This window comes from Myotis nattereri (assembly GCF_964212035.1).
Source record: "Myotis nattereri genome assembly, chromosome: X".
Taxonomy (NCBI): Eukaryota; Metazoa; Chordata; class Mammalia; order Chiroptera; family Vespertilionidae; genus Myotis; species Myotis nattereri.
Window position 1 is genome coordinate 13,705,285 of NC_138078.1, and position 27,751 is coordinate 13,733,035.

The following is a 27,751-nucleotide window of genomic DNA, read 5'->3' on the forward strand; positions in this document are numbered from 1 at the left end:
GCCTGCAACCAAGGTACATGCCCTTGACCGGAATCGAACCTGGGGCCTTTCAGTCTGCAGGCCGACGCTCTATCCACTGAGCCGAACCAGTTAGGGCTGGGTATTTTTTTAAAAAATTTTTTGATTATTATTAACATGGGTACTAGAAAGCAAATTATCTTTGCTTTTCATTGAAAAAAATTAAAGGATTATGCTCTGAGATTCATGCTTGTAATTTTCTCCAAATTATATATTTATGTTGTAGATCTTTGAGTTATGGTGCTATAGGAGTAATTGTTGGACACGAATTTACACATGGATTTGATAATAATGGTAAGTACTGGTTCATTTTATAAGCTGCTGCTTTTATGATAATGTTGACTATGTGGATGTTAATTGTTGCTATTATTTTTGCATAGTGGCATCATCATAGCTTGACGATTATCCAATGAAGTATGATTGCTGATTATAAACTTTCCCCATGTCTTGCAGTGATAGCTTGCAATAAATAAATAATTGTTCCCATTGCAATGGGATAGAATGATAAAAAGTGACTTTGCCATTTCAATGAAGTTAGTTGTGCATTCAGATCACAATTGCTGTAGTTGCCACAATAATTATAGGAATTCCTTTATAGCTTCTTCCCTTTGTCATTTCTTTATTCACCATCTTGATGCTCTCCCTGGAGGTGTGAGCTCTGCTCTGAGGATGATTATACATGCTGCCAAATGAGGATTCAGTGAGTTAGGAATCTGGAGCTTGGCTGACTGGTTCCTTTATACTGTTTCAAGGATTATGCAATGCGCAGTCTCTGTTTTTCTCTATGCTGGCATATATTCAGAATTTTAAAAAGGATATGCTTTCCTAATAATACATAATATAGAATATACTATGTTCCCTGAAGACATTTAAGCAAAAGAAAAGAGCAGAATATGCCATAAACTAAAGAAATGATCACTCTTTGAGAGTTACCATTTTTAAACAACACTTCTTTCTCCTTTAAGTTTGGAGTACTATTGGAAAGCCATATGAAATCTCCAAAACTTATGAATTAGCAGCAAATTATGATCACATCTACATCCACACAAAGATTTACATGTAGACTCGAGAACCCGGCTGGCTCAAGGCAACATTTAATAGAGGGACCCCTTTCTTTCATGTCTGTGATATCTCCAACATCCTTTCCTGGGTATCTTCCCAGGGCCAGAGACCCTTTTGGTTCTTCTCCTTCTGGACAATTCTTCCTGTATTCCCATTAGCCCTTACTTAGTCACATAGGCTTTGTGGTCCCTTGGTCTTTCCTCCCTGTTAAAATATAGCTGCCTTGTAGTCATCTGAATACCCAGAGCAATACTTTCTAGCTTTGCATGCTTGGTTTATCTGAGAGGATAGTCTTAGATAAGAAACAAAAGCCAGTATTGGTCTCTTGGTTCTGGGTCTTTCTTCCTGGGAAATTTAAGTACAGTGCTACAGTGCTTCCTCGGAATCTTCTAGATGCCTTCAGGATTGTCTCTCAAAGGACAACATCTAAATATTTCACTCTGTAATCAGTACATTGTACATATAAGGACATGCCTAGTATCTATTTTATAATTGGTTGTTTAGTGGTTGGAGGACAGTGACTCCATACTCTTCCAGAGAGGGTGGTAGTGGCATCTAGCCTTATTGAAGAGCTTCAGATTATTCCAGTTAACATCTTTAAATATATATATATATATATATATATATATATATATATATATATATTTCAGAGAAGAAGGAGAAGAAGGAGGAGGGAGAGACAGACACAACAATGATGAGAGAGCATCATTAATCAACTGCCTCTTGCACAACCCCTACTGGGGATGGAGCCTGCAACCCAGGTATGTGCCCTGACCAGGAATCGAACTGTGACCTCCTGGTTCATAGATCGATGATCAACCATTGAGCCACACCAGCCAGAGCAATAGAGCAATTAACATCTTTGGTTTGGGAACTTTCTTTTATGCCCAACAAAGAATTCTCTGCATAATTAAGTTTAAACTAGCCCTAGCTGGGTTTTCTCAGTGGTTAGAACATTGGCCTGCGGACTGAAGGGTCATGGGTTCGATTCTGATCAAAGGCATATACCTTGGTTGCAGTCTCAATGCCCCAGCGCCAGTCGGGACACGTGTGGGAGGCAACCAAGGAATGTGTCTTTCTCACACCGATGTTTCTCTCTTTCTCTTTCCCCCTCCCTCTGCTCTCTCTAAAAGAATCAATGGAAAAAGTATCCTTGGATGAGGATTAAAAAAAAAAAAAGTAAACCAATGGTAATCTTGGGTGAGTACAGAAGATAGTTCAGATACACCCAAACATTTTTGAAGGGTGTAGAGAAAGTGAAGAGTAAGCCTGTAGGAAAAAGAAAAGCATTTTCCATTATGTTTTGGAGATTTCCATTCTTGTTCCAAGTTCTCTTTTTAAAGCAACCTTCCTTGTCATAGCAGGACAGATGGGCCTTCCATCCACACTGATGGCTGTGGAATGATTCATAACAGGTTTTGTGTCTCTCAGTTCCTGACAACTTGGAGGAAACACGTTCCTATAGGGTTGAGTCAGGGGCTGTGATTGCTGGGTGTGAATGACTCATTAGGGCTGTTCCTATGGATCATTTGGAATTTCACTGGTGTTCTGACTCCCTCCACGGGCTTTCTGATTGAAGCCATTTAATTTCATAATCCAGAGAAGATTTTGGGTCATATTAGGTGACGACAAAGAATCCAAAATTAGTTAAAAATGGTGTGTGCCGGAAAAAAAAGGAGACCGGCTTACCTGCCACCACAATCATTACCCGAGGCTCTGTCCTGGTGATGTATCCAGTCAGTTCGCTGCTACTCCCGTGGGTCACATGAGACAGATGAGGAATTTGATGCTCGCTGGATGACATACTTCAACAAGCCAGATATTGATGCCTGGGAATTGCGTAAAGGGATGAACATGCTCGTTGGCTAAGATCTGGTTCCAGAACCCCAAATCATTGATGCTGCTTTACGGGCACGCAGACGGTTAAATGGTTTTACTAGAGCTGTTCACATCCTAGAGGTTGTTAAGGACAAAGCAGGACCGCATAAGGAAATCTACCCTTATGTCATCCAGGAACTTAGACCAACTTTCAATGAACTGGGAATCTCCACTCCAGAGGAACTGGGCCTTGACAAGGTATAAACCCCATCGATAGGCTTCCCAAGCATTTACTGATACTACTACTTGAGTGTAAACAATCATCTGGAAATACTGATGATAACATATTACCTTATTTGAACAAATTTTCCTTTATTGAGTACCAAACCATGTAATGATAACTTGAATTTTAATAAAAAGGAAATGAGTTTGAACTGAAAAAAAAGAATGGTGTTTCTGATGAGTCTTATTGAAATGCTCTTTGTTGCTTCGAAGGAAAGAACTTCCTCAAACCTCTTTCTCCTTTTTCCTCTTTTACAATGAACCTGTGACACTGGAGAGAAGGCGGGAGCAGCTCCCAGGAGTAGTCTCTGTTGCTTGGGACTGCTTTTTCAAGACTTGTGGAAACGAGGGATAGGGAAGATGAAGAAATTAGTTTCCATAAATAATACAAATATGTTTAAACTTTTCTTTTGCTAGGTAGAAAATATGATAAAAATGGAAACCTGGATCCTTGGTGGTCTCTGGACTCCGAAGAAAAGTTTAAGGAAAAAACAAAGTGCATGGTTAACCAGTATAGCAACTATTACTGGAAGAAAGCTGGCCTAAATGTGAGTATGACTGTGGTGAAGGGGACATATTGTGGATTTTTTCTCGTTGGGATGTTAGCTTGCTTTAGACCATTGGTGCTCAAAGTGTGGTTCCCAGGCCAACAGCTTCATTCTCCCCTGGGACATTTAGGAATACAAACCCTTTTATTTTTCCAGTTCACTCACATTTGGGGAGGAAGACTGTGTCAAGATGTGCTGTGTTTTGGGGAGTATTTGAATTCCAAGTCTCTAGTAGTCCAAGGGATTTTAGGTGTTAACTAAAAGAAGCATGGATTTACTTTATAGTCATTGGGTTGCTACAGGGTGGCAAGGGACAATTCTAACTTTTGGTCCTGAACAAGATATCTAGTCACTCATAACTTTAAAAAAATAATTTATTATAGAGAACAACATAGACTGATGAAAAGGGACAGACCCAAAGACTGAGAAACAGCAATCAGGCTATCAATCCCCAGAAGGAAAGTAGGGGAGGGCGGGGGTAAGGGGAAGAGATCAACCGAAGGACTTGTATACATGTATATAAGCCAAACCAATGGACATGGACAACGGGGGGATGGGAGCATGAGTGTGCGGGGCGGGGGGGGGGAGGTTGGGGTTAATGGGGGGGGATGAGGACACATTTGTAATACCTTAACTAATAATAAAAAAAATAACAAAAAATAATTTATTGAGGTGACATTGGTTAATAAAATTATACTGGTTTCAGGTATACAATTCTGTAATGCATCATCTGTTTATTGTATTGTGTGTTTACCACCCCAAGTGGTGAGTCTCCTTCCATTACCATTAACTCCCTCTTTACCTGCTTCTACCTCCCCTAACCTTCTCTTTGACAATCACCATACTGTTGCCTGTGTTCATGAGTCTTTCTTTTTTTTTTCTTTGCTTAATCCCTTCACCCTTCTCACCCAGCCCCCACCCCCACCCCTCTGACAGCTGTCAGTCTGTTCTCTATGAGTCTGTTTCTGTTTTGTTTGTTAGTTCATTTTGTTCATTAGATTTCACATATAAGTGAAATCATATGGTACTTGTCTTTCTCTGACTGCTTTAATTCACTTAATATAATATTCTCCAGATCCACCCATGCTGTCGCAAATGTTAAGATTTCCTTATTTTTTATAGCTGCATAGTAATCCATTGTATAAATGTACCATAACTCTTTTATCCGCTCATCTATTGATGGACACTTGGGCTGCTTCCAGAATTTAGCTATTGTAAATACTTCTGCAAAGAACACAGGGATGCATATATTCTTTCAAATTAGTGTTTTGGGCTTCTTTGGATGTATTCCCAGAGTGGCATATCTGGGTCATAAGGCCATTCCATTTTTAATTTTTTGAGGAAACTTCATACTGCTTTCAACAGTGGCTGCACCAATCTGCACTCCCACCAACTGTGCATGAGGGTTCTCTTTTCTCCATATCTTCTTTACACATGTTTGTTGATAGTAGCCATTCTGACAGGTGTGAGGCGATGTCTTGTAGGTTTTTTTTTTTATTGCTTAAAGTATTACAAAAAGTATTACATATGTCTCCTTTTTTCCCCCCCCGCCCTTGACAATCCCCTGGCCTCCCCTACCCCCCAGTGTCTTATGTCCATTGGTTATGCTTATATGCATGCATGTAGTTTTAATTTGCATTTCTCTGATGCCCCACTGCTTTTCTTTATACTGAAGCAAAGTACAGCAACCTTATAAATACTCTGTCCACCTCCAGTAATGACTAGATGAAATTATGTAGTTTTTCAAGGATTAATGCTCAAATATTTCCATGAAAAAATGTCCAAGGTATGCACCCACCCTAATCAGTAGTCGCAATTATCAAGAGCTCAGCTAAACTATTTCTTCAGCTGGTAGACTAGCAATAGTGTCAACGAAGCTGCTGCTAAGAAAATCAATAGCCTTATTTTTTTTTCTCTTAAAAATTTTTAATTCAGCCCTGATTGGTTTGGTTCAATGGATAGAGCATTGGCCTGCTGACTGAAGGGTGGCGGGTTCAATTCCTGTCAAGGGCATGTACCCCAGTTGCAGGCTCAATCCCCGACATCAGTCGGAGTGTGCAGGAGGCAACCAATTGATGTGTCTCTCTCACATTGATGTTTCTCTCTGTGTGTCTCTCTTCCTCCCTTCCACTTTCTCTAAAAATCAATGGAAGAATATCCTCGGGTGAGGATTAACAAAAAAATAATTTTAATTCAGTTTATTTAAACTGAAAACAAAACAAAAACAAGTTCACTCATTTCCCCTACCCCCACCCTCTGCCTCTAGCAACCACCACTCTGTTCTCTTTATGAATTCAGTTTCATTTTTATTTTGTTTTTTTAGATTCCACACATAAGTGAGATCATATGGTATTTATCTTTCTCTGTCTGACTTATTTCACTCTGGCCTATTTCACATAGCATAATACCCTCTATTGTCCATCCATGTTGTCTTAAATGTCAAGATTTTATTCTTTTTTATGGCTGAGTAGTATTCCATTGTGTGTGTGTGTGTGTGTGTGTGTGTGTGTGTGTGTTTCACATCTTATTTATCCATGCATCTATCATCAATGGTCATTTAGATTGTTTCTACTGCAGTGAACATGGGGGTGCATATATCTTTTTGAATTAGTGTTTTCATTTTCTTTGGATACATTCCCAGAAGTAGAATGTGGAAATCTTGGATCATATGGTAATTCTATATTTAATTTTTTGGGGGAACTTTCATACCATTTTCCATAGTAGTTTCACTAATTACATTCCCACCAAAAGTGTACAGGGGTTCCTTCTTCTATACGCCTTGCCAACACTTGTTATTTCTTGTCTTTTTTTTTCCCTTTTCTAGGTATTTATTCAAGAGAAAGAAAACATGTTCACAAAAAGCATTTGTACAAGAATTTTTATACAAGTTTTATTTATTTATTTATTTATTTATTTATTATTTACTTTTTTTCCCCTTTATTGAATAAGATATTACAAATGTGTCCTTATCCCCCCCCAATGTCCCCTCATCCCCCTAATCCTGCCCTCACCCTCACCCCCTGTTGTCCACATCCGTCACTTATGCTTATATGCATGCATACAAGTCCTTTGGTTGATCTCTCCCCCTCACCCCCACCCTCCCCTGCTTTCCCTCCGAGTTTTGAGCATCTGATCGATGCTTCTCTGTCTCTACATCTGTTTTTGTTCATCGGTTTACGTTGTTCATTATAATCCACAAATGAGTGAGAACGTGTGATATTTATCTTTCTCTGAATGACTTATTTCATTTAGCATAATGCTCTCCAGCTCCATCCATGCTGTTGCAAATGGTAGGAGTTCCTTCCTATAGTAGCTCTTCTAACAGCTGTGAGATGATATCTTATTGTGGTTTTGATTTGGATGTTTCTCATGATTAACGATGTTCAGCATTTTTTCATGTACCTATTGGCCATCTATATGTCTTCTTTGGAAAAATGTCATTTAGATCCTCTGTCCATTTTTAAAAATTGAATTGTTTGTTTTTTTGCTATTGAGTTGTATGAGTTCTCTGTTATATTTTATATATTAGTCCTTTATTTGATATATGATATACTAGTACAATTATCTTCTCCCCTTCAGTAGGTTTCCTTTTAATTTTGTTGATGGTTTCCTTTGCTGTGTAGAAGCATTTTAGTTGAATACAGTCCCACTTATTCATTTTTGCTTTTGCTTTTGGTGTCAGATAAAAAAAAAAGTTATTGCCAAGAGCACTGTTAAGGGGCTCACTGCCTGTTTTCTTCAAGGAGTTTTATGGTTTTTAGGTGTTCAAGTCTATCATCCATTTTGAGTTAATTTTTGTTTGTGTTGTAAGATGATATGTAAAGCTGGAGTGGTAACTTTTTGAGACTGAAGCTGGGAAGGTCCTGGGTGATTATAGAGATCACTGTTATCTGAAGATGTGCTTAAATTCATTGGTATTGCCTGATACTTGGGTGATTGGGCTAGCATGAAAATAAAGAGTTGATAGGATCCATGGCTTGAAGGTTTAGAACAGGGTGTATTGTTTCTTGTTGCTACTATAGCAAATCACCACAAACTTAGTGACTTGAAATAAAACAACTTTATTATTATACAGTTCTGTATGTCTGACTCAGGTCTCACTAGGACTGCTTTAATTTCTAGCTGCTCTAGGGAAGAATCTGTTTCCTTGCCCTTTCTAGCTTTTACAGGCTGCCCAGATTCCTTCTTCAGCACCAGCAATGCTGGGTTGAGTCTTTTCACATTGCATCACGCTGAGACACTCACTCTCCTGACTTCCTTTTTCTCTATTTGAAAAGGACCCTTATAATTACACTAGAGGCCTGGTGCACGAAAATTCATGCACTTGGGGAGGAGAGGGCTTTCCTCAGCCCAGCCTGCACCCAGTTGCAGTCCAGGAGCCCTCGGGGGATGTCTGACTGACAGCTTAGGGAGGCAACTGGTGGAGCTGATTGGAGGATGCTGGCCCTGCCCCCATCACCCTGCAGCCACACCGCCCACCAATCACTGTCCCCTCCCTCTGCCCGCTGGCACCTGCCTTGGCTAGCTTGGCACCACCCGCTCACCAGCCTCACCCCTGCCTACCAGTTGTTCTGCTGTTCGGTTGATTTGCATATTAGGCTTTTATTATATAGGATTAGACTTACTTGAACAATGTAGGCTAATGTCTCCATCTCAATATCCTTACCTTAATCATATTTTAAAAACCTCTTATGTCACATCAGGCAACATTTTCACAGATTCCAGGGATTAAGACATAGGCATCTTTTAGCAGAGAACATTATTCTGCCTCCTATGCAGGGATGGGCAAACTTTTGTAAAGGACCAGTTGGTAAATACTTTAGGCTTTGTGGGATGTAAATTCTCTGTTGCAATAACTCAACCCTGCCACAGTAGTGATAGAACAGCCACAGACAATATGTACATGATAGGCATGGCTGTGTGCAAATAAAACTTGAATTATGGACACTGAAATTTGAACTTCACATAATTTTCACATACCCCAAAATATTATGCTTTCTTCTATTCTTCTTCCCCAAAGACTGAACAGTGTAAAATCCAGTCTTACCTTGCTGTCTGTACAAACACAGCAGCAGGTTGGATTTTGGCTTGTGGGTTATATTGGTTTAGATTGTTCTTTGTCATAGCCTATAAAAGGGTTTAAGGAACAATCTTCAAAAGTTTAGAAGAATTTCTTCACCATGCTTGGTTAGTTATCATGCATATTGCAAGCCTCGACCTTTGTTCCCCATGAAAACTACTCTCCTTTTAATTTTTCTTGGAAATTGGTGAAGGTGAAATGGTGATGGTTGGTCTGAAACTCTTGTTACTATGTGATGGTAAATTTTTGGAAACATGAACACACTGAAAAGAATACTCACATTATGTGAGTTAATCAGAGAAAGTAATCTCTATATTGACATTTTTATTTTTCCCCATTTTAAATTAGAGTCAATGAGAATATTTTTTTTAACATTTTATTGGAGCTGGTTAAATGGGTAAGAATAAAGAGGTTGGTGGAAACAATGTGTTGCATAATAAAATAGAAATTATTATATTCAGGAGCACCTTGCTGGGGTTAGTTTTTTATCTCAAAGTATATTATGACTACTTCTGACTTATTGAATGTAATTTTCTCTTTAAAATGTGGCACTTTTTATTGCTATCATATTTATGCCTCTTGCTGAATGATATTTGACTGTGTAACACTCTTTTTTCTTTTTCTTCTCATTAGGTAAAAGGGAAGAGGACCCTGGGAGAAAATATTGCCGATAATGGAGGTCTGCGGGAAGCTTTTAGGGTATGTACTGCAACATTTGTTGTGATTTTTAAAATTAAGCTCTAAAACACTGTATGGGTACATCTCAATTTACAGCATAGTCATGTTCTTGAGGACTTAGATTTCTGTAAATTCTGTGAATTTCTGTAAGTAGAATTATATTGCCCCATTGACTCTATTATACTCTATTATATGAATAGAGCTACATTTCTTTTTTTTTTCTTTTTAGGGTGTAAAGTTACTTCCTAAACAAAAATCTTTGTTATTAAGAATCACGTATTTAAAAGATAGTTTTCAGAAGATACATAATAATATCAAAGCATGCTACAGAAATCTCCTCGGGGCTAGGTTCATATGAGTTTTCCTTCCTTATAATTTTCTCTTAAAATATCAAACTTATATATTATGACCAGAGGCTAGTGGTTCTCATATAGTGGGCCAGGTAAGAGTCCATAATAATGCTTTCATCATTCACTGGTTTGTGGTGAAACAAGAAACATAGGGTGATATGGAAAGATTTTCATAAAGCTAAATCCATTCAATGTAAAGACCAGGGTGTTATTCGAAGATTAAATCCTTCCTCTATTCTAGTTAAAATATATTTTATTTCTACAAGATGATGGTTATTGAAGATGATTGTTTTCCCTCTTACTTGGCAAAATTTAAAATTGGCAGTATGTTGACCCCAAAATTTATTTCCATAGGCTTTGTCATTGTGCTTGATTTGTTTGTTCCCTGGTAGGAAGATAAAGAACATTTTTTTTTTTTGCAGGAAGGGTAGTTATTGAACACTTTGACCCTATTGCTTTGGTATTTATTGAATGTAAGGTCTTTATTCAGGTGAACCTGCCTCACTGTTAAGCCATACAACATTGATTTGCATTTCCAGGTTTGTTTTCTTAAAGGAAACCTTGACAAAATATATTATGTACATGGTAGAGGATATATTTAATATCTCTGCACTGGATGGGAAAAGAGAAAAGCCATCATTGCAGAAGATCATTCATTTTGCTTCTCTCACCAGGCTTATAGGAAATGGATAAATGACAAGAGGCAGGGAGTTGAGGAGCCTCTGCTACCAGGTATCACATTCACCAATAACCAGCTCTTCTTCCTGAGTTATGCTCATGTGAGTAGAACAAGGAAGGGCCATCAAAGATGAAATGTGGGTCTTTGGCTTGCTTGCTTCCTTGATCAAAAGTTTGGAACAAAAGTTTAATGGCATAAAGTTGATTTTAGCTGAAATTTTATCTTGCTTGTTTTCAGGGTAAATTTCATTTAAAAAATGTTTTTATTGATTTCAGAGGGGAAAGGAGAAGGAGAGAGAGACAGAAACATCAATGATGAGAGAGCATCATTGATCGGCTGCCTCCTACATGCCTCACAGTGGGGATTGAGCCCGCAACCTGGGCATGTGCCCTGACTGGGAATTGAACTGTGACCTCCTGGTTCATAGGTCCATACTCAACCGCTGAGCCATGCCAGCCGGGAAAATTTCATTTTTTAAGTGCTCTATGAGACATAAAGTTTTAGCCGATTATACCTTAATTGGAAGCATTTTTTACATTCAGTATTATTTGGTGTTTGTTTCAGGTGTACAGCATAGTAGTTAGATAATCATATACTTTACAAAACCTTCCCCATGATATTTCCAGTATCCACCTCGACCACATATAGTTATTACAGTATTATTCACTATCCTAGAGGCCCAGTGCATGAAATAGATGCACTGGTAGGGTCCGTAACGGGTGCTGGCTCCTGGCTGGGTACTCCCTCCCTTCCCCCAGCTGGCCCCGCCCCCTGGCCGAACTCCCGGATGAACTCCCTGTCGAGGGGACAATTTGCATGCTACACTTTTTTAAAAAAATTTATTTTCCCTTTATTGATTAAGATATTACAAATGTGACCTTATCCCCCCCAATGTCCTCTCATCCCCCCAATTCTGCCCTCACCCTCACCCTCTGTTGTCCACATCCATCGCTTATGCTTATATGCATGCATACAAGTCCTTTGGTTGATCTCTCCCCCCACCCCGACCCCCCCCCACCTTCTCTCTGACTTTTGAGCATCTGATCGATGCTTCTCTGTCTCTACATCTGTTTTTGTTCATCGGTTTATGTTGTTCATTATAATCCACAAATGAGTGAGAGCATGTGATATTTATCTTTCTCTGACTGACTTATTTCACTTAGCATAATGCTCTCCAGCTCCATCCATGCTTTGCAAATGGCAAGAGTTCCTTCCTTTTTACAGCAGCAATGTATTCCATTGTGTTGATGTACCTCAGTTTTTTAATCCATTCATCTGTTGATGGGCACTTAGGCTGTTTCCAAATCTTAGCTATTGTAAATTGTGCTGCTATGGACATAGGTATGCATATATCCTTCTGATTGGTGTTTCTGGTTTCTTGGGATATATTCCTAGAAGTGGGATCACTGGGTCAAATGGGAGTTCCATTTTTAGTTTTTTGAGGAAACTCCATGCTGTTCTCCACAGTGGCTGCACCAGTCTGCATTCCCACCAGCAGTGAACGAGGGTTCTTTTTTCTCCGCATCCTCGCCAGCATTTGTCATTTGTAGATTTGTTGATGATAGCCATTCTGACAGGTGTGAGATGGTACCATACTACACTTTTATTATATAGGATTCCCTATGCTGTACTTTACATCCCTGGAACTATTTTTGGACTAGCAATTTGTACTTTCTTAATCCCTTCACCTTTTTCACCCAGTCCCCCAACTATGAGACATAATTGATTGAATCAAAATTTATTGGCTTTTTTTTTTTTAAAATCAAGCGTTACTATCACTTGGTATTTATGTAATATAGCCTGGCTTCTCAATGTTACTATTTGATACTATTAATAACCATTTCTAGTGACTCATTCATTGGTGTTCTGAACTGTCAAATGAATATATGATGACTATTAGAGCTGAAAACAACAACAATAAAGGCAAGAAGAATCATTAACTCTTTTGTGAGTTTAATGGGCTCTATGAGCAGAAATAGAAAGACGTGCACTAAATAAGGCACAATTCTGAGTTCCAGTCTTTGGCTAATAAAGCAAGTGCCAATTCTTTGCTATTAACTATTCCAGTGGTTTATGTCACAAATGTGTAGACCTCATGTTCAAAAACTCAGAGGTGCATTGTGGAAGGTTCTGACACACGGCCACAAGTGGGCAGATGTGTATCTGTATGCTCAGCATTAGATAAGAGTTTTCATCAGTACAACCTTTGGTTCCTAAGTCTTAGTATTCTCTCTCAGTAAGTTCGTGCATTCCCATGTATTCTTCGGTTAACTCTGGTTAAGTGACTCTCACCTGTCTGGGGTCTTTTATTTCTAAAAGCTGGACATGACAGCTCTCAATAAATTATCATTTACTGACCCAATATCAGCAAAAGTGTAATTATGAACAAAATGACTTTTCTTTTTAGTTTTCCCATTTCTTTTAATACCCCCCCTCCCCCGTCTTTGCATCTTCCTGCTTAGAAAATCTGGATTCTTAGGTCTTATTTGATTTATCTGTCCTTCTTTTTATGACATATGCCCCAAAAGCTAGATGTTTCATTCTTTTAACTGCTCTTCAGATTCAGCCTCTCTTTCTCCCCATTACCCTATTTTGTCATCTGTAGGCTAGGCCTTGATCTTTTCTACTCTGGATTATTCCACCAGCTTTATGGCACATTTTCTAGACTTTGGCATCTTTCCAACACTGTCTTACGTACCACTGAAATACCACTTTTATTTCACTACTGACCAGCTAAAGAACTGCAGTGGCTCCCAAGTTCTAACGAATTGAGGCCAAGCACTTTCATCTAGCTTTCTAAAAAGTTGTCCTCAGCCTTATCCAATTCTACCCACCAGCTCTTAATTCCCACAGCTCCATCAGACTCATCTTTTGCTGGGAAGGTGTCCTCACTTCCACTCCATGATGCCATGCCCATTACTGTCTCTTTGGCTTTGATTTTGATTTTCCTTCTATAATGTGACCCTCTGTCTACTCCTCCCCCTCAGATTATTGAATTTCGTATTTATCCTTCAGGATCCATGTCAAGTTCCACCTCCTCCACATCATCCACACTTCCACAAGGACTCCAGTTCTCATTTTTGTAAACCTCTGATTCTCTTATACTTACCTTCATTACCATGTAGTTGAATATTTAACTGTTCTCAAAATGTTGAAGACTTCTAGTTTAACTTCATAGTTAAACTTCTGGATCCTTACATTTCTTATATATCTCCATAGCACCCAGCAAAGATGCTGGGTATATTAAAGACACTTCATAAGTATAAGACTAACACAGTTTAATGAAAGAGACTTTGTTATAGGTCAATACTGGGTCATATATCTAAAATAAGCACACACACACACACACACGCACACACACAGTCAGAACTTTCTAGAGCTGGTATTAGCAAACTAGGACCCAAATATGGCCTGCTGTCTATTTTTATAAATGCCATTTTATTGGAAAACAGCCATGTACTTTCTTTTACGTATTGTCCATGCCTGGTTTTCTGCTACAACAGCAGAGTTGAGTAGTTGAAAGAGATCTTATGGTCAGCAAAACCTAAAATATTTACTATCTCTCCCTTTACAGAAAAAGTTTGCTGACCCCTACTCTAAAGTGCAGGGTCCATCAGTTCTTACTCAGGTTCTTACTTACTAACTTAAGGTCCATCTTAGTTACATTCTAGTTCACAGCAGCTCCTTGTAGATGAATGAAGTGAACTGATAGCAACATTACAGTCATACTTTTGAAATGTCTCCAAATAAAATTCCAAACCATATCTGATTTTTTTAAACTGAAGAGATTTTGGAAACATGGAAAACCATTTTATATCACTAATGAGAAATTTATCTTGAAGCTTTTCCTACTGAAGAGTGAGGAGATTTTAAATATTTTGCACATTGAAGTATGCCTGCTTATAGGGAGCAAAGTTATTTTCCCTCCTGAGAAGGTACTAGAAAAACAATAACAACCATAATGTGTTTTTAACATTATCCTAAATGATACAGGAAGCAAAGACAATACTATACAATAATCCTATATAATAAAAGTCTAATATGTAAATCTACCAAACGGTGGAATGACCGGTCGCTATGACACGCACTGACCACCAAGGGGCAGATGCTCAATGTAGGAGCTACCCCTGGTGGTCAGTGTGGTCCCACAGGGGGAGCACTGCTCAGCCAGAAGCCTGGCTCATGGCTGGCAAGAGCAGCGGCTATGGCAGGAGCCTCCTTAGCAGCGCTAAGGCCCCTCTGGGGATGTCCACCTGCGGAGGGAGCCTAAGCCGGCGGCAAGCAGACATCCCCTGAGGGGTCCCAGACTGCAAGAGGGAGAAGGCTGAGCTGAGTAAACCGCCCCCCCCCCCCAGTGCACGGATGTAGTGCACCAGGCCTCTGGTGTAAGAATATAAGAAAAGTGGAGTGCCAGAAACAACTTCACAATAGCTAGCTTCTGAGGAAATCAAGGAATCATATTAGAAAAAACATCTTCAAAGTTAAATTTAGAACCACAGAGACTCACGGTTTATCTTTATGAAAAGCAAAGCATTGTATAGCCTTTCCTGCTTTCTATGTCCCTGTAGTTCCTGTGACCTGCCAATTTCCCCCTTCAGATCTTCTTATCTTTCTACTTCATTCTATTCCCATTTCTACTCATTTAGTGGGTATTCATTGGGAACCTTCCTGGGGCCCATACAGAAATAATCTTCTAACTAGTTTCTAATTTCCTTCTATATGCCCCTGACAGATACATCTTTCTAAAATACGATTTTATCATTTTATCATAATGGTGTTTAAGTATAGTTTAAACACTTTAGGGTATTGGTAAGAATTTCAGAAATCTGGCACCATCGCCCCTGGTCTCCCATTGCTGCCCATTAGGCACCACAGTTCAGCCACGCTGAGTGTCTTGCTCTTTTTATTTTTTCTCAAATATTATCTTTGCTTCCCTTTTCTCCTCCACTTTAAATTGCCCCCCCCAATCATATTCATGTGTCCTAGTTCTTTTCATACTTCAAGACTATATCATGTTTCAAGACATGCTTCAAGTCAGGATTAAGTAGGTTATGGTGCAGGGACAAACTAAACAAGGGAAGTTTATTTCTTGTTCATGCTCTATGTCCAACATTGGTCACTAATGGGTCTCTGCTCATAGTTATTACTCAAGGACCTGGGTTTTAGAGTCTTTATCTTGACGTGTGCTTCCATGGTCACCACAGGAGTAGGAAAGAAATATGAGAAAATGTGCACTGGTTCTTAATGTAGCAACTTAAATTGTTCTGAAGGCTCTTAAAACTTCTGCCAGTTTTTAAAGCTTCTCTAGGAAGTGACATATATCACTTATTATATTTCATTGGTCAGAGCAAGTGATATAGCCATACCTAACTTCAAAGGAATGGAGAAGTGTTCTCCTATCCAAGGGCTGGACTAAGGTAGGGCAAGCAAAAAACTGACTTCTTATGACTATACTCAATAATGGGTGGTTGATTCATTTTATTGACTCAAATGAATATGGTTACATTTGATAAGGGCTATTCCAAGCATGATATTAATTCAATGAATACATTGATTGATTCCTGGGCATATATACCGTTCCAGGGGTCCTCAAACTATGGCCCGCGGGCCACATGCAAATACAAATATTGTATTTGTTCCCGTTTTGTTTTTTTACTTCAAAATAAGATATGTGCAGTGTGCATAGGTATTTGTTCATAGTTTTTTTTTTTTTAAACTATAGTCCGGCGCTCCAACGGTCTGAGGAACAGTGAACTGGCCCCCTGTTTAAAAAGTTTGAGGACCCCTGTACCATTCTCTTGATTTGTAGCATTTGTCTGGAAACCTTCTTAATTTACTCAAATTGTGGAATTATTTACAATGATAAAAACTTCTACTCCGGGGATTAGAATAATAGATGTTACTACAGAATAAGGTTTTATCTGATTTACTAAAACTTTCATCTACTGAGTCTAAAATTACTCTTCAGTGTAATTTGGAGCAGTTAAAGCAGTAGAAAATGTGTAATTGGAATGGAAACGTAATTACCAGTATGCTTTTCTCTTCTAGGTCAGGTGCAATTCCTACAGACCGGAAGCTGCCCGAGAACAAGTCCAAATTGGTGCTCACAGCCCTCCTGAATTTAGGTAAAAGGGCAAATGGGTAACATAGTTTTTAATGTGCATCTCCCTCCCCCGCCCTATGCAGCCATCTCAGTGCTTTACCAAATAGGTGATTTGAACCTAAGCCTGTATTGTAAATAGTGATATCTCCATTTTACAGGCAAAAATACTGGCCAAATAGAAACTAAACATGGGCCCAAAAAGTCTCTTCCTGGGCAAGGATGTGATCTTAACGGACTGTGTCTTAAAACACAGAGAGCTCTGGTTTATTTTGTGCTAGAATATCTATTTAATGTATCTAGTTCTTTATGTAGCTAACCAACAAACATAAATGAGTGGCCACTTTCTGAATAGCTCTGAACACAAAGGAGGATATATGGTCATATTAAGCTATTATAATTCATATCTAGAGTCAAAAGCTCTACATTTTGGTTTTTAGTTTGAATGTTATTTTGAAACACTTGCTTACATATGAAGGGTAAAGGATTATGAATAACAATCTTATTTAATTTTCAAAATGTATAAAATATTAAGTAAAAATAAAATTAAAGTTAATATTACTTAGCCTGTGCTGGATGTCTAGCATGGCTTGAGGGAACTCTAGTAAGGGACAAGAATTATAATGGGAAATATAGGAAACCTTAACAATATTTATTCATTCTTTGCTTAGAACATATTACATCTGTATGTTTTTATATTTAATGTTTAAATGAGTCCATGAGCATATTGCAAGAAAGTCATCTAAACTTTCTCCTATATTTTAAAATGTTATTCCTAAAACCTTGCCTTAAACATGCTTCAGAAATTGACTATAAATTACCCAATAGCATAAAATCTAATCACTGTGTTAGAAATTCTCCCCCACTAGCCTAAACTGTCAAGAATGCTGACAGTCTCTAATGGACTAAAATGTGTGCCCTCTGACAAATTAATTACTCAACAGATAAGTTCTTAGAAACGAATTTCCTTTTACTAACTAGTTGCCTGTAATGTCGGATTTTAGCTGATAATTTTGCAGAGCATACTTACTAATTATCAACTAAATTCTATCTTTAACACTTACCCAGGATGAATCACACCATGAAATATACATCCCTACCTACACATCTCAGCTAAAACACAGGAGATTATGGGGATGTTTTTTGGATATTGGCCATTGTATTCATTCAGATGCTCATAGGTAAAGAAATCATTAGCGAAGAAATAGTCAGTGACTGAGAATGCTGAATCTCCAAGTCAGTTGAGTAAGAAATAAATGGAGAGGGAGTTTTTTGCTGGCTTATTAGTGTTGTTTGCAATAACTATATATTCTGAATACAGCAGAAATCACACAATGGAAGTACTACTTCCACAAGGCAGTTACAACCAGAGTGCTAAGTAGGAATCTTCAGCCTTTACTGCAGTTGGGGTAACTTGCAAGAACCCCAGAATTTGAAGTTAAAGCCAGTAAAGCATTACTCACCAATAACTACTAGATACCATTCATTGGTGTGTTGTTACATGAACCAGATTCTAGATACATATGAGCCTTCAAACATAATAGGAATTTAGAGAAAGTGTTTGTGTAGAATGAATGGGTTATTTAAAGATAGTTATAGCAGCAACATGATTGAATCTTACAGGCATAAATATTGAATAAAACAAGTCAGTGACAAATGAGTGCCTACTGTGTGGTTCCATTCATATGAAGTTCAAAAACAGGTAAAACTAATCTATGGCTATAGAAGTCAGACTAGTCGCTTTCCTTGGAGGTACTATTGGTAGGGCACACTAGGGAGCCACCTAGGTGCTAGAAATATCTCATGTCTTGATCTGAGTGATAGTAACATGGGTATGTTATACACATGAAAAACCAACAACTATGAGCTTTACATTTAAGACATGCACTTTATATCAGTTATACCTTCCCCCAAAAGATAAAGAAATAGAGAAGCTAAGTATTGGTAAATTCTACAGTTTATAGGCATTTATAAAGTTTTAGGATTATGCAATCTTATACTCATATTGGAACTGTAAATTCTACAGTTCATAGGAAATTGAAAATATTTGGAAGATGGATAGGATTGTTTTCCTGGCATTGAGGAGGTGCTGGTTCTAGTCTCAGCTCTGTTAAATTGTTTTTGGAAGTTTATTTAAACATTTGGGGTTTCAGTTATCTGTCCTATACAGAGATTAAATTACTGCAACATCCCTTCTACCATATGCTGCTACACTTTTATCCAGAACCTGTTGATATATAAGAATTAAATGACATTAAATATCTTTTTTAGGGTCAATGGTGCAATTAGCAACTTTGAAGAATTCCAGAAAGCTTTTAACTGTCCATCCAATTCCACGATGAACAGAGGCACGGACTCCTGCCGACTCTGGTAGCTGGACTGCTGGTGTATGCCATCCTGAGAGAGTTGTACAGCACCAGTAGAGGCTGCACTGAGCATGCACCGCCTACTGCGTTAGGCCTATATTCCCCTGAGGACCTTTATTTTTTAATGCATCTTCATTATTTGGGTATTGCTTGGATATAAACAGTATATTTTCAAAGTTGTAAGGCTTAAAAAAATGGAATACAAGAAGTGAACCAAGCATGTTTCTTTAAAAATACCAAACCAACAAAAATCTCTAGGATACTTACTTTTGTTAAAACGCTATCTGCTGAACTATTGCAATTGTCCATTTTAGTGTGTCAGCCACAGCTAAGTTGTATATAACATTTTAATCTCCAGCTTTGCAGGGGCCTAAGTAGAATGTATCCAGAAAAAAATTCTGTCTTTTAAACTTTTAACTCTAAATGAAGAGGACATGTTCCTGGATATCTGGGAGGTTTTCCTGCTCTGTGAAATGCATTACTAGATTTTATGTATTGTCATTACCCAGCATTTATTAAATCTTAGGTAGTTATATTAGAAATATGTTACATCTTCATTTTGTAATTGTTGATGACATTCTTGACTTTAGCTTTGGAATATATTGGGATGAAAATGGCCTCACAGCTTGTATCTGATGTAGCCGATTGCCCTGTTCAAGTCAGCATGAACAAGGCTGGGAGAAAGGCTACTTGGTAAAGGACTTGAGTTATCAAATAGGAAAAAAGGATACATTTTTAAGTCCCAGAAGAAGTCAAAACTCTTACTCATGTAACAGCAGGGACACTAGGAGATGAAATCTCCAAAATTTGATGTAGTCTGCTCAAACCTCAGTGATTATGTCTGTCTGCCAGACACTTTTCTTTAGTCCAATTGCTGTTTGTCTTGTTACCCTCCTATATGTGCATTCCCCTGTTTCTAAAACTAGTAGTCACCGAATAAATGCTGTTTGAATTTCCCATTAGGAACAGATAGCTTTCATCCCATTTTAGTACAAAGGGCCAAACACTACATTGAGAAGGGCGCAAAGTACCCTTCTGTTTGGGCTCAATTAATGTTAGCTCTTACTTTAAAAGCCTTTTTGAAAAATTTCTTGATTGAAGTCATTTTCTAATCTATTGATTAAATGTAAAAGTCTTTGCATAGTTCAAATAAACATAATTTTTATGCTTCAAGTCTTCTTCTAAAGAGTCTGTAAGGAAGAGCCGTACTGTTTTGAGCTTCAGAGCTTTATCCTTTCAAGTGAACTCATATATCTTTTATCAGTGTGTGTATGTGTGTGTGTGTGTGTGTGTGTGTACATGTGTGCGCGCGCGCACACACACACAGTATAAAATTGTAATGGTCTTTAAATGGTTACTTGGCATTTACGGTTTCTTAAAATAGCCATCCCTCCGTTGACATTATTCATTGTACATGTGATTCTGGATTAAGTGGGCCAATGAGAAAATCTCTAAAGCAAAATGACAAATTCAGACCAACTATAGGAGGCCATTTTGCATCCCTGTGATTTGTCATCCTTTTAAAATATATATATGTGTGTGTGTGGCATGTCCTTTTGTAACCATGGGAACTTCAAAGGGAGAAAAATACAGCGGCACCATCATGAGGAAAAGAATTATATTGTGTTAGGCAGAGGAGAGTGATTTTCCCCTTGACTTCCTCCTCTCTGAATGGATAAACTTCTGAAGGGCAGCTACCTTTTCCTCCTCTTAACTATGGCTTACTATGCCATTAGTTTGTAATTTTAAAAACAAGCACTCGTAGGTTAGGGGTGATGGAAACATATGTCCCTTTTCTCTGGAGGAGTCATTCTGCTGTGTTTTAGACATAACAAGATACTCCTTGTTTTTTTCCTGTTCTTGGACATTTAAAATCAGCTGAGGTTTGTTATGCTTTTAGGAAAAGCATTTTCCTTCTACATTTGTCTTTTTAAACTCCAAATAAACACATTCCTGCAAATCAGAGAACGTGTTTGATAAAAGCATAGAATTATGACTTTGAAAATGGGAATTGTTCAGTCACTTATTGGTTTAGAAAAACTGATTGGTGATCACTTGGGAGCCTCACAGTTTCTAAATGATGAGCCTGCCTTGTTCTCGTTAACTCTATTTGATATAACTCAATTACACTGAAATTTTAGAAAGGATGGCCATTATTAAAATAAAATGAAACCAAAGCATTAGTACCAAATCATCACTACTAGCTAGAACAATGTACTAGTTGGATTGTATTTCCAAATACATGCTCGTGTTTAAGTTTTCAGATTACACTCTTGTTGTCCCTTCTCTTCAATACAGATTGCTAAAAGAAGCAGACAGTGGTTAAGGGGTGGATGGTAAAATGCAATTGGAAGGGAAGGAAACAAGTAGAGAGAAGCTGGCCTACGAATGTGATTCTGAAGAGAAGGCAGTATTTTGGCAATCTTCTCTAAGCACATCCACTGAAGGAGAGCCATAAAGTTTTACAAAAATAATTATGGTAAATTAAAAGGAAATTAGATATTGGATCTCAGACTAGGACTGCCATAGCACACTTCTCTGATTCATATACGAGATGTTCTGCCAGTGAACTATTTCTGGGCATTGGAAGGAGTTATAGTTTTTTTGTTTGTTTTTTGTTTTGTGTGTGTGTGTGAAAATCTGGATTAGTCAAGGATTTCATGTATATAAAATGGTATTGTTTGGGCTTATCACCATTGCCCAAAGTTTCTTGAGCTTTTCACCAACCACACAGCATTGGCCTCCTATTTCCATTTTTTCCTTTTATGAGCTGGATTTGGACATGATTAATGCAAGCTCAGGATTCATAAATTATCCTGAAGTTTATTCAGTGCCTTTCCTCAATGGAGCTTAAAGCATAGCACATAAATTTTTATCTGATTTAGCCCTGGAGCATTGCTAAGAAGCAAGTAGGAGCTATGGCTTGCCATACAGGTTGTGCTCGTGCCAGAGAAGTGGAAAGGTTTGAAGTCACTTGTCAAGTATTCCAGAGTCAGAAAAGGCAGAGCTTCCGTGTTTTGGCTGCTGACCTTGGCATTAGCCTTCATCCCTTCGATTACCCATCTCTAAATACATTTATTTTATCAATATTTCTATAATCTCAGCATTTGATAGGCTTCGTCCTTGATATTTTTAGCACAATGTCTCAGTCCTATATTAAATTATAGAAGGATATATGATTATCTCATGCAGTAACATTCTCATCGCCAGTGACAGTGCCCCACTGGTTTAAAGAAAGATGTTCTTGGATTATGCATTTTATATCTAAATGGTCATTGTATTTTCTTCCCCTGCTTGTGAAACAATGTGAACAATCATTTTAAGGACAATAAAAAGTTGAAAAATGTCTGTTTCAAACCTCTTATTTTAAAGAATATTAAAATATATTACATCTCTTAGCGTATTTAGTTCTGTTTTAGACAATAATATTTGCCCATAAAGTACACAAATCACTGTACTAAACTAGGTTTCTTGGCTTAGGAAAGTGGGTTTTGAATGCAGTAAGTTTATCCACAGGCAATGAGAGATTTGCGAGGTCATCATTGCATTTTCTTCCAGGACATAAGTCAACACATGTGGCTTATTGCTTATGCAATAATATTCCTATTGAGGAAAAAAAAAGGCTTCTGAGCAAGTTATCAACCACCACAGGGAAAAGCCCTTTTACTGGGCACCCTAGCCTTACCTTTTGTGTGCTTTCTTTTATACATAGCTGTGGCTCTCTAGGGTGGCTGCCTTCAGGCTACTGGAGTCTCTTTGCCTCATGCAACTTTCAGAGAACTGTAAGTACTGGAAAGTTTCTGTCCCCTGGCGACCTCTGGACAATGACTCAGTGGTGCAGGACAACAAAAGCTTGACTGCCTTACCTGAGTCCAGACAAATCCAGAGGCATACCATTGCATTCATACTAACTTCTCTGGTGAATTTTGGTGTTCAGCTGTCAGTGCGAGTATAGAAAATGAAAATAAGATACTCCCTGTGATCTGACACTACCGTGTTTTAATAAACACACCAAAGTGAACCAGGAAATGAGCATCACAAAAGCATTACCATAATTTGTGATCAGTGAAAGAAAACCTAATCTATAATTTTGATTATTTCTAAATGGGTTTGATACATGTCTCATTTGAATGTGTATTTTGTTAATTGTCTCAATTAACAAATAAAATAATTCCTGTTGATTATTTATTTAATATTTATTGTTGAAAGTCTTACATATGTCTACTTTTCCCCCCATTGACCTCTCCCAGTCCGCCTTCACCCCCCAACCTTGTTGATTATTTTAAAGATCTTTCTGGCATGAATATGTTCTAAGATCTGGGAAAGTATGCAATGGTTTGTAGTAGCTGTGCAACAACATCCATGTATAGGAGCTAGACCCCAGATGGGATGCAGACTTGGTGGGTAGTAAGTAACTGAGTATGGCCTGTTAATGCCCTTCTTGGAGAGTTTGTGAACTGACCTTTGAAATAACAATTTTTGTGTATAGGGTAGTGGCAGAAGGAAAGATGCATAAAAATGTCAGTTGATGAGTGACCTCTGAGGCATGGACAGGAAGAAGAGACTTTGGGGGAATGAGGGCAGGAGTCTAGAATATCTTGCTATGGTTTATCTGATAGATTATATAGACCAAGGGTGGGGAACCTTTTTTCTACCAGGTGACATTTAGATACTTACAACACCATTTGCGGGCCATGCAGACTTAACTTAAAAATTAGCCTGCTATATTTGGTCAATCATTTAATTAACTCACCACTAATGCCTTGGCAGGGCCAGACCAAATGATTTCATAGGCCTTATACAGCCTGCAGCCTGGACGTTACCCACCCTGATAGAGAACTAGAGGTATTGATTCTGCTTCGATTTATATGTATGATAAAAATTTGAAGGAAGCTAATATTTCCAATTAGGTTTTAGGTAGGTATTTGCATGTTCCTCAAGTTCAGCTGCTTGCTTTATTAAGATCACACTAGCTGTTAAAGCAGATCATCTCAATGTCTTAATCCAATTGAAGTTTAGTTCTTGTTTTCATTACATACACAGTAGATATTAATGATCAGTGTGCTTCTCTCTTCTAGTTGGTGATTTAGGGACCCATTTTCCTTTCATATTGCAATTTCACCATTCTTGACATGATTCAATGCATGCTCACCTTCAGGAAGCTGGTGGAGGAAAAGAGGCCATGGAAAATACTGAGTAGAAGATTTGGTAGAGGCCTAGAAGTTATCTACATCACTTCTGCTCATATTCCATTGGCTAGAACTTAGTCATATGGCCAAACCTACCACAGGGGAGGTTAGGATATATAGTCTAGCTGTGTGCCCCAAAAGAAGAGGAAGTGGGTTTGGCTATCAGCTAGCAATCCCAGCTGTACCCTCAAAAGTGAAATATGAAGCAGTAACTTTTTGAGCTCTTAAGGATTTAGGAAATTACTTTTGAGCACAGCACAATGAAAATGTAAAATGCAATTGGTAGCTTGCAGTTCATTCTGTAGGAGTCTTTTTAATTAACAGCTTAATTGGACAAATTAATCCCCTTTAGGATTGGAGATAGGAAAATGAAAATAAGATACTCCCTGTGATCTGACAGTACCGTGTTTTAATAAACACACAAAAGTGAGCCAGGAAATGAGCACCACAAAAGCATTACCATAGTTTGTGATCAGTGAAAGAAAACTTGATCTATAATTTTTAATTATTTCTAAATGGTTTAGATACATATCTCATTTGAATGTGTATTTTGTTTGGTTAATTGTCTCAATTAGGACGATAACTGAATAGAAGATTCTGTAGCTATGCCACGGGTTTACAATATGTTCTAAATTTTTAAAATATACTCCATTGAGACAGTAAATAAAATATCCTAGGAAATAAATTTTTATGCTATGTCTTCTAGTATCTTTAGGGATTTTATGTGACATTTATTTTTACTTCATTATGAGATGAGAAATTCTACTCATCATGTCTTGTTTTATATTTTCTCTACTTAAAAGACAAATTGCGGCTCAGAATCCAAGAAATGAAGATAAGTGTCCATGTCTAAGCCACCAAAGTACTATTTGAAGTAATTCTGGCTTGAGACTCCACTTTACAGAGAAAGAAGAACTATGTGAGTAAATTAAAATCACCAGTTTGTAAAGTATACCTGAATCATTGATTATCATTTATGCTGCCAGTTGGGCTGCAATGTCTGCAGATGTCCTAGGCCAGTGGTCGGCAAACTGCAGCTTGTGAGCCACATGCGACTCTTTGGCCCCTTGAGTGTGGCTCTTCCACAAAATACCAGGTGCGGGCGTGCATGTACAGTGCGATTGAAACTTTGTGGCCCATGCGCAGAAGTCAGTATTTTGTGGAAGAGCCGCACTCAAGGGGCCAAAGAGCCGCATGTGGCTTGCGAGCCGCAGTTTGCCGACCACTGTCCTAGGCGAAAAGAGAAGTGTTTACCATTTAGAAGTATACTCTGTCAACTTCCAAACTGACTTAGATGTCAGCAGAATCAGTTCCCTGGTAACAATCACACAATCCTCATCTCCAGTGACATTTGATGAAGAAAAAAACATAGCCCAGAGCACATTTTTTCCAAAATCGTCCAGGTTTTTAGTTGGCATTTGTAAGTTTTTCCCCCCTAATAATGATCACGATAAAAAGGGCTCTCAGTTCTGGACACCCACCATGTCCTTGGCACTCTGCTAGTGTCTAGCATGCATTATAGCTTAAGCTTCACAACAGTCTTGCAACTACTTACTGTGTCTTCACTTCACAGGTGAGGAATGCTTGCATGGCTTGCCAAGACCACATCAGTTATTGGAGGAGCTAGGAATAAAGTTGATTTTGTCTGACTTCAAAGCTCTTTTGAGCACATGGGACAATATTCACAAACCTGATATTGACCTTGAACTTATTAGGATTTCAGGTTATGTTCCATAGACAGGAATCAGATTACAGGTATTTGTACTTGATGGTAGTTCCATATTGAGTCTTTCAGAAAGCGCCCCAGAACCTGTTCTTCACTGATGATGCTAGCCTCCATTTAGTGAGCATGTACCATGTGCCTGCCAGACATGCACTAAATGCTATATTTAATTTAATTATTACAACAGCTCCGATATCCTGTTATCATTCCCATTTTATAAGTAAGGCAACCGAAGCTTGGAGGGGTCATTGGCTTGCCCATGATTATTTTGCTAGCAAACAGCAGGGCCAGGTTTGAATCTAGTTTTATCCACGCACTCCAAGAGGCAAACGTATAGTTGTGGTGACCCTAAGTCCTGAATTTCTGGGCTGAAATAACTCTCCAGTTCAGTTGATTTACCTGTGTTCAGCCTTATGATTGCCTGTGCTCTCTGTGTGGTCTTGTGAAACCAGAATGTCTCCAGGTCATCTTCTCCAGAGAATAAAACCTTTGCTATCTTGCCTGTAGGGAGCTGAGGGCCTGTAAGTTCAGTTACAGACTTTTCAGTAGTCACCTTGTGTTTAACCCTATCATGTATACTGACATTCACTGTTACTTAGAGCTTCCAAAGCCTGAGGCCTTCTGGTATTCTACAGGGCACTTCAGCTTGCTTCTAGTAGGGGTCTTTTCTTTTTGCCCGTGTGAGCTTATGTCTTTAAAAATATTTATAGTATCTTTTTTTGTTAGAAGGAGAATAGATTGATATCCGAGTAACTGGAAGCCTACATTTTGTTTTCTAATGGGAAAATATAATAAACAATTGTTTTGAAAGAAGTGCTATAGATATAGTTCTGTACTGAATTATTGTCTGTACCCAGCAATATCTGTAAGTAAAGAGTCTAAAGCTTTAATCTATTTTATTGATTTTTCACAGAGAAGAAGAGAGAGGGATAGAGAGTCAGAAACATCGATGAGAGAGAAACATCGATCAGCTGCCCCCTGCATACCTCCCACTGGGGATGTGCCTGCAACCAAGGTACATGCCCTTGGCCGGGATCGAACCTGGGACCTTTCAGTCCGCAGGCCGACGCTCTATCCACTGAGCCAAACCAGTCAGGGCAAGAGTCTAAAGCTTTAAACTGCTGAATATTGGGACACTTTATTTTATACAGAATCCAGTCTTATTTTTTCTTAGCTATTTTAATAAAACAAGCATGAGTAAACATTTGGTATTATCCATTTCTCCTAAAGACATATAATTTAGTCTTTGGAGAATACATTTAAGATGAAAGGGATGTATTAGTATCTCTGCCCACCTTCCAAAGTGGCCTAGGAATACATCTAGGAGAATGCTAGAGTGGATTTGTCACAGATGCTCTGAGGAGATTTTTACTTTTCTACAAGGGCCAAGTTCCGTCCTTGGAGATTCACATTTCAACCCTCATTTGCACACATATGCAGGCTCCTGCGCAGATTGAATTTGAGTTAATGCACATAGCTTGTTGGGAAGAAATCAATCAAAAGCCTTTTTAAGCTTAAAAGGTTCTTTAGGAACTGAAAGCTCAGTGCCTCAATTTTATTGAGAACATTGAATAAAAACCATTTTAAAGCCTCCAGCATATTAAAACTACTCTACAAATGCTAGTAATGATGAAGGTACTCCCTCACCAGGTTCGGGTGTTATCTATGAAGTAATATTTATTACAGAATAAGAAAAAAGTAAATTGTCCTTTAACATGTGCCTGTAACACATGAGGCAGATTGCTAGCAGTCATATTGCATTTTGATTAATCCAGGAGTTTGGTGACTTTAACCTCAAACTTCATAAACAATTCATAATAATAGCATTATCATTCATGTTTCAAAACACTTCAGTGAT

General features: G+C 38.3%; 1 protein-coding gene across 2 annotated transcripts in view; it reads left to right on the top strand.

Moving 5' to 3' along the window:
- Positions 1 to 18,989, top strand: part of PHEX (phosphate regulating endopeptidase X-linked) — a gene marked incomplete at both ends in the record, with an annotated part of 199,983 nt that extends 180,994 nt beyond the window's left edge. The window contains 6 exons of one of the 2 annotated variants that reach the window (XM_081081267.1): positions 245 to 316; positions 3,602 to 3,728; positions 9,442 to 9,507; positions 10,511 to 10,615; positions 16,564 to 16,640; positions 18,887 to 18,989. In XM_081081267.1, coding sequence (XP_080937393.1) covers positions 245 to 316; positions 3,602 to 3,728; positions 9,442 to 9,507; positions 10,511 to 10,615; positions 16,564 to 16,640; positions 18,887 to 18,989 — 550 coding nt within the window. The remainder of the gene's footprint in view (positions 1 to 244; positions 317 to 3,601; positions 3,729 to 9,441; positions 9,508 to 10,510; positions 10,616 to 16,563; positions 16,641 to 18,886) is intronic. The other variant, XM_081081268.1, reaches the window with a different exon arrangement.
- Between the last annotated feature and the right edge of the window lie 8,762 nt (positions 18,990 to 27,751).